Source organism: Dreissena polymorpha, chromosome 3 (assembly GCF_020536995.1).
Source record: "Dreissena polymorpha isolate Duluth1 chromosome 3, UMN_Dpol_1.0, whole genome shotgun sequence".
Classification (NCBI taxonomy): domain Eukaryota; kingdom Metazoa; phylum Mollusca; class Bivalvia; order Myida; family Dreissenidae; genus Dreissena; species Dreissena polymorpha.
Window position 1 is genome coordinate 21,158,498 of NC_068357.1, and position 15,359 is coordinate 21,173,856.

Genomic DNA, 15,359 nt, shown 5'->3' on the forward strand with positions numbered 1-15,359 from the left:
CTGACTAGACTGGGGGTCATAGAGACAGAGCAGGTTGGTAGTCTGGCTAGACTGAGGGGTCATAGAGACAGAGCAGGTCGGTAGTCTGGCTAGACTGCTGTTCATAGAGACAGAGCAGGTCGATAGTCTGGCTAGACTGGGGGTCATAGAGACAGAGCAGGTCGGTAGTCTGGCTAGACTGGGGGTCATAAAGACAGGGCAGGTCGGTAGTCTGGCTAGACTGGGGGTTATAGAGACAGAGCAGGTCAGTAGTCTTGCTAGACTTGGGGGTCATAAAGACAGAGCTGGTCGGTAGTCTGGCTAGACTAGGGGTCATAGAGACAGAGCAGGTCGGTAGTCTGGTTAGACTGAGGGGTCATAGAGACAGAGTAGGTCAGTAGTCTGGCTAGACTGGGGGTCATAAAGACAGGGCAGGTCGGTAGTCTGGCTAGACTGGGGGTTATAGAGACAGAGCAGGTCGGTAGTCTTGCTAGACTGGGGGGTCATAAAGACAGAGCAGGTCTGAAGTCTGGCTAGACTGGGGGGTCATAGGGACAGAGCTGGTCGGTAGTCTGGCTAGACTTGGGGTCAAAGAGACAGAGCTGGTCGGTAGTCTGGCTAGACATGGGGTCATAGAGACAGAGCAGGTCAGTTGTCTGGCAAGACTGGGGGTCATAGAGACAGAGCAGGTCGGAAGTCCGGCTGGACTGGGGGGTCATAGAGACAGAGCAGGTTGGTAGTCTGGCTAGACTGGGTGGTCATTGAGACAGAGCTGGTTGGTAGTCTGGCTAGACTAGGGGTCATAGAGACAGAGCAGGTCGGTCGTCTGACTAGACTGGGGGTCATAGAGACAGAGTTGGTTGGTAGTCTGGCTAGACTGGGGGTCATAGAGACAGAGCTGGTCGGTAGTCTGGCTAGACTAGGGGTCATAGAGACAGAGCAGGTCGGTAGTCTGGCTAGACTGGGGGTCATAGAGACAGAGCTGGTCGGTAGTCTGGCTAGACTACGGGTCAATCGAGACAGAGCAGGTCAGTAGTCTGGCTAGACTGAGGGGTCATAGAGACAGAGCAGGTCAGTAGTCTGGCTAGACAGGGGGTCATAGGGACAGCAGTCGGTAGTCTGGCTAGACTGGGGGTCAAAGAGACAGAGCAGGTCGGTAGTCTGGCTAGACTGGGGGTCATAAAGACAGAGCAGGTTGGTAGTCTGGCTAGACTGGTGATAATAGAGACAGAGCAGGTCTGTAGTCTGACTAGACTGGGGGTCATAGAGACAGAGCAGGTTGGTAGTCTGGCTAGACTGAGGGGTCATAGAGACAGAGCAGGTCGGTAGTCTGGCTAGACTGCTGTTCATAGAGACAGAGCAGGTCGATAGTCTGGCTAGACTGGGGGTCATAGAGACAGAGCAGGTCGGTAGTCTGGCTAGAATGGGGGTCATAAAGACAGGGCAGGTCGGTAGTCTGGCTAGACTGGGGGTTATAGAGACAGAGCAGGTCAGTAGTCTTGCTAGACTGGGGGGTCATAAAGACAGAGCTGGTCGGTAGTCTGGCTAGACTAGGGGTCATAGAGACAGAGCAGGTCGGTAGTCTGGTTAGACTGAGGGGTCATAGAGACAGAGTAGGTCAGTAGTCTGGCTAGACTGGGGGTCATAAAGACAGGGCAGGTCGGTAGTCTGGCTAGACTGGGGGTTATAAAGACAGAGCAGGTCGGTAGTCTTGCTAGACTGGGGGGTCATAAAGACAGAGCAGGTCTGAAGTCTGGCTAGACTGGGGGGTCATAGGGACAGAGCTGGTCGGTAGTCTGGCTAGACTTGGGGTCAAAGAGACAGAGCTGGTCGGTAGTCTGGCTAGACATGGGGTCATAGAGACAGAGCAGGTCAGTAGTCTGGCTAGACTGGGGTCATAGAGACAGAGTAGGTCAGTAGTCTGGCTAGACTTGGGGTCAAAGAGACAGAGCTGGTCGGTAGTCTGGCTAGACTGGGGTCATAGAGACAGAGTAGGTCAGTAGTCTGGCTAGACTTGGGGTCAAAGAGACAGAGCTGGTCGGTAGTCTGGCTAGACTTGGGGTCATAGAGACATAGCTGGTCGGTAGTCTGGCTAGACTGGGGTCATAGGGACAGAGCTGGTCAGTAGTCTGGCTAGACTGATGGGTCATAGAGACAGAGCTGGTCGGTAGTCTGGCTAGACTAGGGGTCATAGAGACAGAGCAGGTCGGTAGTCTGGTTAGACTGAGGGGTCATAGAGACAGAGTAGGTCAGTAGTCTGGCTAGACTGGGGGTCATAGAGACAGAGCAGGTCGGAAGTCTGACTGGACTGGGGGGTCATAGAGACAGAGCAGGTCGGTAGTCTGGCTAGACTAGGGGTCATAAAGACAGAGCAGGTTGGTAGTCTGGCTAGACTGGGGGGTCATAGAGACAGAGCTGGTCGGTAGTCTGGCTAGACTAGGGGTCATAGAGACAGAGCAGGTCTGTCGTCTGACTAGACTTGGGGTCATAGGGACAGAGTTGGTCGGTAGTCTGGCTAGACTGGGGGTCATAGAGACAGAGCTGGTCGGTAGACTGGCTAGACTAGGGGTCATAGAGACAGAGCAGGTCGGTAGTCTGGCTAGACTTTGGGTCATAGAGACAGAGCTGGTCGGTAGTCTGGCTAGACTAGGGGTCAATCGAGACAGAGCAGGTCAGTAGTCTGGCTAGACTGAGGGGTCATAGAGACAGAGCAGGTCAGTAGTCTGGCTAGACTGGGGGTCATAGGGACAGCAGTCGGTAGTCTGGCTAGACTGGGGGTCAAAGAGACAGAGCAGGTCGGTAGTCTGGCTAGACTGGGGGTCATAAAGACAGAGCAGGTCGGTAGTCTGGCTAGACTGGTGGTCATAGAGACAGAGCAGGTCTGTAGTCTGGCAAGACTGGGGGTCATAAAGACAGCAGGTCGGTAGTCTGGCTAGACTTGGGGTCATAGAGACAGAGCAGGTCGGTAGTCTGGCTAGACTTGGGGGTCACTAAGACAGCAGGTTGGTAGTCTGGCTAGACTGGGGGTCATAGAGACAGAGCAGGTCGGTAGTCTGGCTAGACTGGTGTTCAAAGAGACAGAGCAGGTCTGTTGTCTGGCTAGACTGGGGGTTATAATCAGACTCTTTTAAAAGGTTGTGTAAATTTTTAGCTCACCTGATTGGTCAGGTAAGCTTTTGTGACTGGTCTTTGTCCGTCGTGTGTCCGTCCGTCTGTCTGTCCATTGTCCATCCACATTTGTTCGTAAACACTCTAGAGGCTGCATTTATTGTCTGTTCTTCATGAAACTTGGTCAGAAGAATTGTCCCAATGATATCTTGATCAAGTTCGAAACTGGGTCATGCTGGGTCAAAAACTAGGTCACTAGGTAAAAAAAAGAAAAACCTTGTTAACACTGTAGAAGTTGCATATAATGCCCAATCTCCATGTTACTTTGTCAAAATGTTTGTCTTTATGATATGTTGGTTGAGCTTAAAAGTGGTTCCGGTCCGTTGAAAAACATGGCCGCCAGTGGGCGGGGCAGTTTTCCTTATTTGGCTATAGAAAAACCTTGTAAACACTCTAGAAGTCACAATTTTTCCCGATCATCATGAAAATTGGTCAAAACAGTGGTTTTATTGATATCTTGGACAAGTTCGAAAATGGTCCAGATCAGTGGAAAAACATTGCCGCCAGTGGGCAGGGCATTTTTCTCTATATGTATATAGGTAAAACATGTGAACACTCTTTAAGTCACATTTTTGGTCAAATACATTGGTTTTATTGATTTCTTGGACACGTTGGAAAATGGCTCAGATTGGTGAAACACTTTTTAGCTCACCTGATTGCTCAGGTGAGGTTTTAGGATTGGTCTTTGTCCGCTGTCCGTCTGTCCACATTTGGTTTGTAAACACTCTAGCATTCACATTTCTCAAGCATCTTTTATCAAAGTTGTTGAAAGATCTCAGTCAAGTTTGATGATGAGCAAAATCACATAATGAATGCCATAATTATTGCCCTTAGATTGTCCTTATTTTCATTATATTATACAAAATCCTTGAAAACACTCTAGAGGTCACAATTTTGTTTCAGATTGTATTACTCTTGGTCAAAATATTTATTTTTGTAAGCAAAGTTTGATGTTTGGTAAGGGGGTCAACTCAAAATATAGGTCACTAAATTAAATCTTACAAAAACAAAAACACTCCATACGCCAGAGTTTTGGTTCAATAATGATGAAACTTGACCAGGATGTTTGTCTGAACAATATCTACGTCAAGTTTGGCATTAGATAAACATTGAATGAACCCACTCCTCTCAGGTGAGCGAACTAGGGCCATCTTGGCCCACTTGTAGTTGATTAAACGTCCTGCTCAAGTAATGTCTGACTTGTGGATATTTTATAATCCTCTTTCTGAGAGAATAAGACTTGATGTGTGTGTGTAAAGTACAGTCTGCACAGGCTTATCAGGGACAACATTTCTCCTTTTATGATATTTTCTGTTTAAAGATAGTCTCTTCTTAGCAAAAATCAAGTTCAGGCGGAAAGTGTCGTCCCTGATTAGCCTCTGTGGACTGCACAGGCTACTCTGGGACAAACCTTTACGCACATGCATTAAACCACAGAGCACAGGCCATATTAATTTAGCTTTATTTCATTGAAAGTCTAAGATTATTGAAATGTTTTGGAGTCCTTACTTTTCTTTGATAAAAACTGTTTAAATTGTTAAATTATTACAACAATATAATTTGAAATAATTTATCTTATTAACTTATGCAGGTTATTGTTGAGAACTGTTGATTAATAGGACCCGGAGGTTTATTCTTTACCCTTTACCACTTAGATACGTATTTTGATGCATTTGTAGTCACTTAGAAAGTTATATTAAATTAAAGATCTTTTTTACTAGATTCAAGTTTTAAAGGCTTTATTTCCAACCCTTAGATACTGATGAGTAGCAAACAGCATAAATCCTCACCAGACTGCGAGTGACTCCCAGGCTGTTCTTGTTTTATGCTGGTTGCCAAAGCCATTTTCACTTTGCTTCTGAGCGGAAAGGGTTAAGCAAATTACTTTTCAATATTTTTTTCCGAAGCTGCCATACCCAATTCTTTATGATTATTTGAGCTTTTCTGGGTCATGTGGTCTAATTGTAGATTTTAATAAAAATCTGTGTTGGTAAAAAAATGAAAGTGTAAAAACCTTGGTCAGTGCCTTATTTAAGTATCATAGGGTATCATCACTTAGTTTTATAATTGCGTCTCGCAATATCTGGTTAAACTTTTCATTGAGTAACAGACTATTTATTTATAAAGAGTACTATAACCTTTAGAATGATGTAGTATTTAGTAACTAAGGTTAAATCAATAATTGTTCTTGTGTTTTAGATATCCTCGAGTCAACCGAGAATCTTTGTTGCCCATAGCTACAAATTTTGGACCTGAAAGTGCAGAAGGGTATGTGGTGCGAAGTGTTTAAGTCTAATCATACTAGAATTGAACCTGTTTTCATCAGTTTACTTAATTGAAAAAATGAAGTTGTTATCTGATGGGCTGGAATCATTTCTTGCAAGGGCTTATAAAAACATACTGAGCATAGAACTATAAACAAATAAAAAGAGAGCTGATGGTCAATTCTTTTCTTTTTTAATCATTTCAATGTTAGTATAAATCAATATCATTTAAATATAAAACATACTTCTATGTGGTATTATGCTCCCTCTCTAGACAGATTGATTGGTTCTTTACTTTGATGAAAACATACAGATTTGACTGATTTGTACATGTGACTTCATATAATTTCATTTTTTGTAGGTATTCATTATAATTTCTTATACCAAATATTTATTTGTTTATATAATCATTTGTTGGTTTATTTGGTAAATGACAATATAAGGCATATTTCCTGCTTCTATGCTTAAGTGTTGTCTTGTTGGAAGCCTAGTCTCTGACCGTGTGTTATATTCTGGTAACAGTAATTAGTTAATACTGAACCATGCCCTCTTGAAATCTTCTTTCCTAGATATGAAAGGTTTGTAAGTTTTGTTCACACGTTCTTGTTCACAAACACAGTGCATATATATGAGCCCAGCTCTGTGAAAAGGGGGTTTAATTCATGTGTGTTAAGTGTTGTCCCAGATTAGCCTGTGCAGTCTGCACAGGCTAATCAGGGACGACACTTTTCGCCTTAACTACGTTTTGGCCCGGATGAGACAGTCTTGAAACGAAAAAATATAATAAATGCGGAAAGTGTCGTCCCTGATCATTAATCTGGGACGACACTTTACGCACATGCAATAAACACCCTTAACACAGAGCACGACTTATATTTTAATGCTTACCTAGCAAAATCCTTGACAAGCTCAGGATTTAGAGCTCTTTATTTGGTGAATAAAACTCAGCAAGGATTTCCTATTACTCATAAAGATCAGTTTGTCATCTCCAGTGGACAGCCCAGTCCTCATTCTTTTTTGACAGATTTTCAAACTTCTTCCAAATTATTCTTTTTCAAACACAGCTTTAAAAAAAAAAGATGCATTGCTTTTTGAGTTTGTTCAAGAGGTGACATGGGCGAGGATATTAAGCTAACTTCACTTTGTTAGCTTATTTTGTGTTGTTCACAATTAGCAAGGAGAAATCCATTCGGCCCTAATTTGAAACTCTAACCATTAACAAACGATACCTGTTCAGCATCTTCCCACTTACATTCCAACAAGTATAACTTATTTCTTTACACCCATTTCAACTTCATTTAATCCAGTGCATTGAACTGATATTTTTTACATCCTATTCTCTCTCTTGCTAATTTATTAATGCTCTATTGATAGTGCTCACATTTTAAAGGGTGCAATGGTGTAATTGATGCCTTTTTGAAATGGCCATGTATGTCAAGATTGTGTTGCATATGCACAGCTTAATTTCACTAGAAATTGGCTGAACTCAAGTTACAACAAAGAAATGTAATATCCGACCAACACAATTGATAAGTGCAGATATTTTGGGTTAAGATTTATTGATAATGCCACACAAAGTTATTTTAAAACATTGATGCTATTATTTAAGAATTGCCTATTTAACAGGTTTTATTGTTGTTACAATCGGGCATATTTCATATGAAAGTGATAATACAAAAATACGCCCCCCCCCCCAAAATTTTTTTTTAAATAAAAATAAATAAAATAATAAAAATAAAAAAAACAAACAAACAATTAGTATAATATGTATATAAAAATGATTTTTTTGTGTTAGTTTACTGTTGTTGGAAAAGGTGCAGTGTGAATGTGACTATATTAAGCGCTTTTGTGCAAACTTGATTTTTTAGCTCGGCGTTTTTGGAGAAAACCCGAGGTATTGTCATAGCCAGCTCGTCATCCGCCGTCCGCGTCGTGCTTAAACCTTAACACTGGCTCTAAAATCAAAGTGCTTCCACCTACAACTTTGAAACTTCATATGTAGATGCACCTTGATGAGTTCTACACGCCACAGCCATTTTGGGGTCACTAGGTCAAAGGTCAAGGTCACTGTGATCCCTAAAAAAATTTTTTCAAAATCTTACACGCTTTCATTTATTCAAAACTGCACCAGTAGCCGAGCGTCGCACCCGTTATGCGGTGCTCTTGTTTTGCTATGAGTTCTTTGCTATGAATTGTTTGTTTTGTTGTTTTCTTTTTACTTAATCATTAATTTATTTGACATTTAAGATGCTGAAACCTTATTGTTTATTTCCAATGATTAGTGTGAAAAGATTCCCTTTTCATGTAAAGTTGCTAAACTTTGCAGAGATTTTGCTTGATAGTTACAATCATCTGTCCACATTTTTAAGCACGGCTAGTAATCACAAAGCCCATTCTTGAACATTTCTTTAAATAAGAAATTAGTTGCTGGGCTCTGGGATAACTGGGTGTAATGCATGTGGGTGAAGTATCGTCTATGTGCAGTATGCATAGGCTAATTTTGGACAGTACCTTCTTCCTAGACTGGACTTTTGATTACAAAATACTTCCTTTAAACAAAAAAAGTATATACAAGCCAAAAGTGTAGTAACTGATAAGCCTAAATAGGCTATTCTGGGACAGTATTTTACACTCATTCATTAAGCCCGTTTTTTCAGAAACCAGCTATTTGAATCTAAAAAAGTAGTTAAATGCCACTATGCAGCGCAATCTCCAATATTTATGGCAGGCATGGTTATTGTCACAATTAACTTATTATTGCATTGTTGGAAACTTTCAATTCACTGACGTGAAATGAAAAGATGTGGTACTGTTGAATCAATGCACTCAAATTACTGGTATAAGGCTGAATGTGTGTAGCTACTTATCAAGACATGCAGTTTTCTAATAACATTCAAATTAAAATGAAAAGCATGGCTTACAACTGTATATCTCATAAAGGAAATTTGAAACTTTCTCGTTTAGTCATTATACTTTTTTGTGTTTTGTATTGTTTTGTGAAATGTAATATATATACAAAGAGCCTATTTCTGATGGAATGTTAATGGATTGTTGAGAGATGTATAAGAGCCACAATAATGGAGGAAGTGTTTTGGTCTGTCACTGCTCATAAAATGATATTATATAAATTTAGGAGCAAGCTAAATCTACATTCTTAAGCAATTAAATTTAAATTCAAAATTTGTCACCAACCTGAAGTGTAGATTTTCAAGACACTTTTTCATGCCAATTGACTCACACATTCTTCAGATATTTATCCTTTTACGTAGGTAACAAAGCAGTTTATAGGGGATTAAAAGTAACATTCATGACAAAGCTCTACTTTACATTTGATGAAGAGTTCTTTCCCTTTTCCATACATTTCATCAAGAGTTTTTCCACTTTTCCTTACATTTTATCTATAGAGTTCTCTCTCTTTTTCATACATTTTATCAACAGTTCTCTCTCTGTTCCAGCTGGTACCCACCAGGTCACGGTGATATCTACGCCAGCTTCTACAACTCGGGGCTCCTGGAAGAGTTTATCAAGCAGGGCAAGAAGTACATGTTTGTGTCTAATATTGACAATCTGGGGGCCACTGTTGATCTCAGTATCCTTGGTTACCTTGATCATGCAGAATGCAGTTTTCCTGTTAATGCTGTTGCATGAACAAAGTATTTTACCCATATGTCAAATGCTAAACTCCAAATCTGGATATTGCGGGGTTGATTCCTACAGTACCCTTGCCTCATACCTTATGTGGGAATTAACTCTTTCCCACTCAGAAGCAAATTGAAAATGGCTATATGCAAACAGCATAAAACCAGAACAGCTTGCAAGTAACTGGCAGTCTGTTCAGGTTTTATGCTGTTTGCTGCTCACCAGAATCTTAGGGTTGGAAATGAGGCCTTTAAAACTTGAATCTAGTAAGAAAGGTCTTTAAATTAAATTTAACTTTCAAAGTGACTTCAAATACATCTAAATACATATCTAAATGGGAAAGTGTTAGCCACGAAATCACGTTACCAGCATTCTACCCCTTCTCCTTACTCTAGCTCCTCCCTCTGATTCAAGAAGAGAGCAGTTCTCAATTACAGGCATACTACTGCAGTATGTGCATGGTATAGTGGTTAACCAGATGGTTCAGAAATATGAGAGGTTAACCCTGTACCACTCAGAAACGCAGTTGTAGTCCCTCAGAAAGTTAAATTTAATCAAAGACCTTTTTTTCTAGATTCAAATTTTAAAGGCATCACTTTCAACCCTTTGATACAAATGAGGATACTAATGAGCAGCAAACAGCATAAAACCTGAACAGATTGCGAGTTACTCGTAGGCTGAGCTGTTTTTATGCTGTTTGCACATAACCATTTTCACTTTGCTTCTCAGTGGGAAAGGGTTAAATGAACACCTGGATATGACCAAAATGTTGTCGGAAACTGCAAAACCTTTAGATGAATAAATAAACCAGTATTTTTAGCTCACCTGAGCACAATTTGCTCATAGTGAGCTTTTGTGATCACCTTTTTTCCGTCGTGCAGCGTCAACATTTTGCCTTGTGAACACTCTAGAGGCCACATTTATTGTCCGATCTTCATGAAACTTGGTCAGAACATTTTTCCCATTGATACCTCGACTGAGTTTGAAACTGGGTCATGCTGGGTCAAAAACTAGGTCACTAGGCCAAAAAAAAGAAAATCCTTGTAAACACTGTAGAAGTCACATTTGATGCCCCATCTTCATGTAACTTTGTCAAAATGTTTGTCTAAATGCTATGTTGGTTGAGTTCAAAAATGGTTCCGGTCCGTTGAAAAACATGGCCACCAGGGGGCATGGCAGTATTTCTTATATGGCTATAGAGAAACCTTGTGAACACTCTAGAAGTCACTATTTTTGCCCAATCATCATGAAACTTGGTAAAACATTGGTTTTATTGATATCTCGGACGATTTCGAAAATGGTCCAGATCGGTGAAAAAACATGGCCGCCAGGGGGCGGGGCAGTTTTCTTTATATTTCCTTATATGGCTATAGTAAAATCTTGTTAACACTCTAGAGGCCACATTTATTTTCCGATATTCTTCATGAAACTTTCTCAGAAGATTTGTCCCAACGATATCTTGGATGAGTTCAAAAATGGTAACCTTTGCTTGAAAAAAATGGCTGCCAAGGGGCGGGGCATTTTTCCTTAAATGGCTATATATGGATATAGTTAAATCTTCTTAACTCTCTAGAGGCCACATTTATTGTCAAATCTTCATGAAATTCGGTCAGAAGATTCATCCCAATAATATCTTGGACGAGTACAAAAATGATGCCGGTTGGTTGAAAAACATGGCCACCAGGGGGCGGGGTCATTTTTCCTTATATGGCTATAGTAAAACCTTGTTAACACTCTAGAGGCCACATTTATTGTCCAATCTTCATGAAATTCATGGTCAGAAGATTTGTCTTATTGATATCTTGGATGAGTTCGAAAATGGTTACGTTTGCTTGAAAAACATGGCTGCAAATGGGCGGGGCATTTTTCCTTATATGGCTATATATGGCTATAGTAAAATCTTGTTAACACTCTAGAGGCCACATTTAAAGTCAGATCTTCATGAAACTCGGTCAGAAGATTCATCCCAATAATATCTTGGAGGAGTTAAAAAATGATGCCGGTTGGTTGAAAAACATGGCTACCACGGGGGCGGGGCATTTTTCCTTATATGGCTGTAGTAAAACCTTGTTAACACTCTAGAGGTCACATTTATTTTCCGATCATCATGAAACTTGGTCAGAAGATTTGTCCCAATGATATCTTTGATGAGTTTGAAAATGGTTTTGGTTGCTTCAAAAACGTGGCCACCAGGGGGCGGGGCATTTTTCCTTATATGGCTTTATATGGCTATAGAAAAACCTTGTTAACACTCTAGAGGCCACATTTATTGTCCAATCTTCATGAAACTTGGTCAGAAGATTGGTCTCAATGATATCTTGGATGAGTTTGAAAATAATTATGTTTGCTTGAAAAACATAGCTCCCAAGGGGCGGGGCATTTTTCCTTACATGGCTATAGTAAAATCTTGTTAACACTGTAGAGGCCACATTTACTGTCAGATCTTCATGAAACTTGGTCAGAAGATTCATCCCGATAATATCTTCGACGAGTTCAAAAATGATGCTGGTTGGTTGAAAAACATTGCTGCCATGGGGCGGGGCATTTTTCCTTATATGGCTATAGTAAAACCTTGTTAACACTCTAGAGGCCACATTTATTTTCCGATCTTCATGAAACTTGGTCAGAAGATTTGTCCCAATAATATCTTGTTATCTCAGGTGAGCGACTTTGGGCCTTTCAGGCCCTCTTGTTTATTCTAAGACAGAATTTCAAATTTAAGTAAGAACATATATTTGTGTTTATTTTAGTGCATATGTCAAGTTATAAAATGCACGGAAATTCATTTGGGAAGTACTGGTAGTAGTGAAGGGAAGGTTCTTATGCAGTTTTACAATTACTGTACAACCATTTTGATTTTCTTTAACAAGTTGTCAGACATTTTGAAGGATCTTTTACAATCAAGTACAACACATGAGTTTCTGATGGAAGTTACAAATAAGACAATGGCGGACATCAAGGTAAGACTGTTTTAGTCTTTAAAGAATCTTCAAGGAAAGACACTATATAAGTAAAATAATATAAAAAGGATAACACAATTTAATTGGGAATATATTGTAATTGTCTGTTGCACTTTTCTGGGGCAAGAATGTAGTAAAATGCTGCATCATGTTACTATTTTAGAACTTGTTAAGTGAGGCACATCAAAATACAAAAGTTTCGTTTTTACCTATTTTGTAACCCATATGTTTAATGATCACTCTTTTCTGCTTTAGGGTGGTACATTGGTTGAATATGAAGGAAAATTGCGTCTGCTTGAAATTGCTCAAGTACCCAAAGATCATGTAAGTACCCATAGTTTATATAGGTACCTAAAGAACATGTAAGTACCCAAAGAACATTTAAGATCCTTTTGAAACAAATTGTGTCTGCATCTTTATCCCAAAGTTTAGTATATCTTAACCATTTACCACTCAGATACACACTTTGCAGAGTTTTAAGTCCATTATAAAATCAAAGTAGATTCAAGTTTTAAAGGCTTCATTATCAACTCTAAGATATTTATGAGCAGCAAACACCATGAAAAGAGCCTGCAACTTACTGGCAAGCTGTTTTGGTTGTATGCTGCTTGCATAAAATCATTCTCCATTTGCTTCTGAGTGGGATGGGTTTAAAATGAAATGATAGTTTGTTCCTTGATGAATTGATTTTTTTTTTTCATGTTATTTTCTTGTACATACATGTTGATATATTCATTACACATTTTTTTCAGGTTGATGAATTTAAGAGTATTAGCAAATTCAAGTAAGTCTTGTTTCTACATACACATAGTAATTTCATACATATGTCTTCCATTCTTTCACATGTGCATATTCATATGGTGTATTTTGTTATAGTAAAAATAAGGTCCCTTATTTAATTTCCTAATTTTTTATCACTAATGCTTGTAAATATAAAGAATATTACAAAAGTATGTTACTCTTATGTTTGTTTTACATTATTTTAAGATCCATTTATTTTAAACTGGCAAGAAATTTAACATTGTTAACTGTGTTTTAACAGTAAAACATTATCAATATGTGTAATAAAACAATAACTCAACATAAGTAAACTTATTATTTTTATTAGAAATGTTTTTGTCTGTAAATAAATGTATTGTAAAAATAGCATTCAAATTGAGTACTATTAAATGATGTTGCAGAATTTTCAACACCAACAACTTGTGGGTGAATTTGGAAGCAATCAAGCGTGTCATTGACGAAAAAACTCTGCATATGGAAATCATTGTCAATCCAAAGGTATATATCCGAAATCAGAATAGATGAGGTGACAATGGCTAAGGGAATATGGTGAGCAGCAAGCAATCAGGATGTATCTGGTTCAATCACCAAACACATCAAGTAAAGGTTCTACCCAGGAATAAGGACTTCATTGTCTCAATAAGCTTTCAGCTTTTTGAAGCGATTGAGCTTGACCAAATGAAAAAAATGTTTGTCATGCTTTTTCATTGGTCAACACTCTTAGAGGAGACTCATATTGTGATTGGCAACCTCTGCAGTCACATCGCTATGAATGGTTAGCTCCCCTGATAAAATAAGGCTTATTGGGAGCATTTAGGATACTATTTTTTCATTGCTATGCTTAACATTTTTCTTCTAATAACTTCTCCTCCTTATTTGCTTGGCAGATTTGAATGCAATTTGACAGGAATGATCCTTGGGTGACTGTCTTTCAAAGTTATTCCAGTTGTTTGATTCCATTGCATGTCTATTGCATGTGTAGGTAACCAGAACTAAAAATAGATTTTTTAAATGTAAACTTTAAAGATCTTTTTCTCTGAAACCACATGGGCCATGGTTTTAATATTTGATGTTTAACATTTTCTTGTGGACCTCAACTGACTTTGTTCAAATAATGCCCATAGGATCAGAACTGGCCATGTCCCAAGGGTCAAATGATTTATATAGACTTTAAAATATAGTAAATAACTTTGCCATATGTTGATGTATTCGGCATTAACTTGGCACAATTTCAAACCATCATAAGACAACAAGCCACTTGTAAAGGGTGTTACCCTACCATAAAGGTCTAGGACAATCTTTATAATTTAAAGATTGATTTTGGCCATAAAAAAGCTTTTTTGGCTTGTAAAGTAGTCATTCATCATGCTATTTAAGATAATTTATCACAAATGACAATTTTGGGCTGAATTTTTTTATGTGAAACAACTGTCTCCCTACCTCAGAGGTCAAGGTCACATGGAGAGGTCAAAGTGGCTACATGTCCAGTGGTGCTTGTCGCTCTTCCTCAAAGATCAATGTCAAACTCGAAAGATCAAATTTAGCTATACAACAGCTTATTCAGACTGAACTGTGTCATTCATCGCGTTATTTTAAGATCACTTACCACTTGTAACAGCCAACAGGAAATGGCATTTTGTGTGTAAAACTGGTCTCCCTACCTCAGAGGTCAGGGTAACACTTAGAGGTCAAAGGTCAAATTTGTCTAATAAATAGCTGTAACTTTTTTATTCATTGTTCAATATTAAGACAGCTTAACATAAATGACTACAAGGAGAAGACTGAGTGTCCCATGTATCACCTGTCTCATAGACTTATTATCAAGCATTATGGCCTTTTTTCTGTTTTAAATTAATCTCACTCAAACATTAACTGGTGAATGATATTTTTAAATGATCATATAGCAAGGAAATGCGGATGTGAGTAGTTTTTGCCTTTTTTTTCCACGTTGGAATATATTGTCCAAACATCCTCTTTAACTACTGGTTGATCTTGCTCTAATTTTCACAGTTTACTTAAATGCCGAGATGATGATAAAAAAAGAATTTTGTGTTGTAATGAAGTTTGTCATAATTACGGACCTTTGTCACTTTTGACTTCATTGAATAGATAGTTCCAGAATTGTCATTATTCTAATCCTCTTCCTGCTTGGAGGAATTTGCTCAAACTTTTTCATTTGTATGTGTACCGGTAGATGATCATTATGGAAGGAATTTGTATTCGCTCAGCTGTGACCCTGGTCTATGTTATTTGGATTGGGATTGTTGGTTTAGTTTAATGCATCAAGACATCCACAAATTTGTGTTGTGAAAAAATAAACATGAAAATAATTAACTTAGGTCTGTCAGCAGCTTAGAAACCAAGACCACTGTTCTGGTTATGTTCTTCGGCTTTCAGAATTCAGGCAATGGTTTCAACATAGCAACTATTATTTTCATGTATTTGTTACAATTTGCGATGGCCTCAACATGTCCACACTTAGGCACCCTGACTGAAATAATTTCATAGGTTTCAGATGTGTAACATTGACCTCTACATATCAACTTACATGCCCTGACTTAACTTTGTT

At 39.0% G+C, this 15,359-nt stretch overlaps 1 protein-coding gene across 3 annotated transcripts in view; it reads left to right on the plus strand.

The window, feature by feature from the left end:
* The window catches only part of LOC127873240 (UTP--glucose-1-phosphate uridylyltransferase-like), a 69,513-nt gene that overhangs the window by 49,074 nt on the left and 5,080 nt on the right, over positions 1-15,359 (plus strand). For all 3 annotated transcript variants that reach the window (XM_052417014.1, XM_052417013.1, XM_052417012.1), the window contains exons 6-11: positions 5,347-5,415; positions 8,867-9,000; positions 11,928-12,010; positions 12,266-12,334; positions 12,763-12,794; positions 13,192-13,288. In XM_052417014.1, coding sequence (XP_052272974.1) covers positions 5,347-5,415; positions 8,867-9,000; positions 11,928-12,010; positions 12,266-12,334; positions 12,763-12,794; positions 13,192-13,288 — 484 coding nt within the window. The remainder of the gene's footprint in view (positions 1-5,346; positions 5,416-8,866; positions 9,001-11,927; positions 12,011-12,265; positions 12,335-12,762; positions 12,795-13,191; positions 13,289-15,359) is intronic.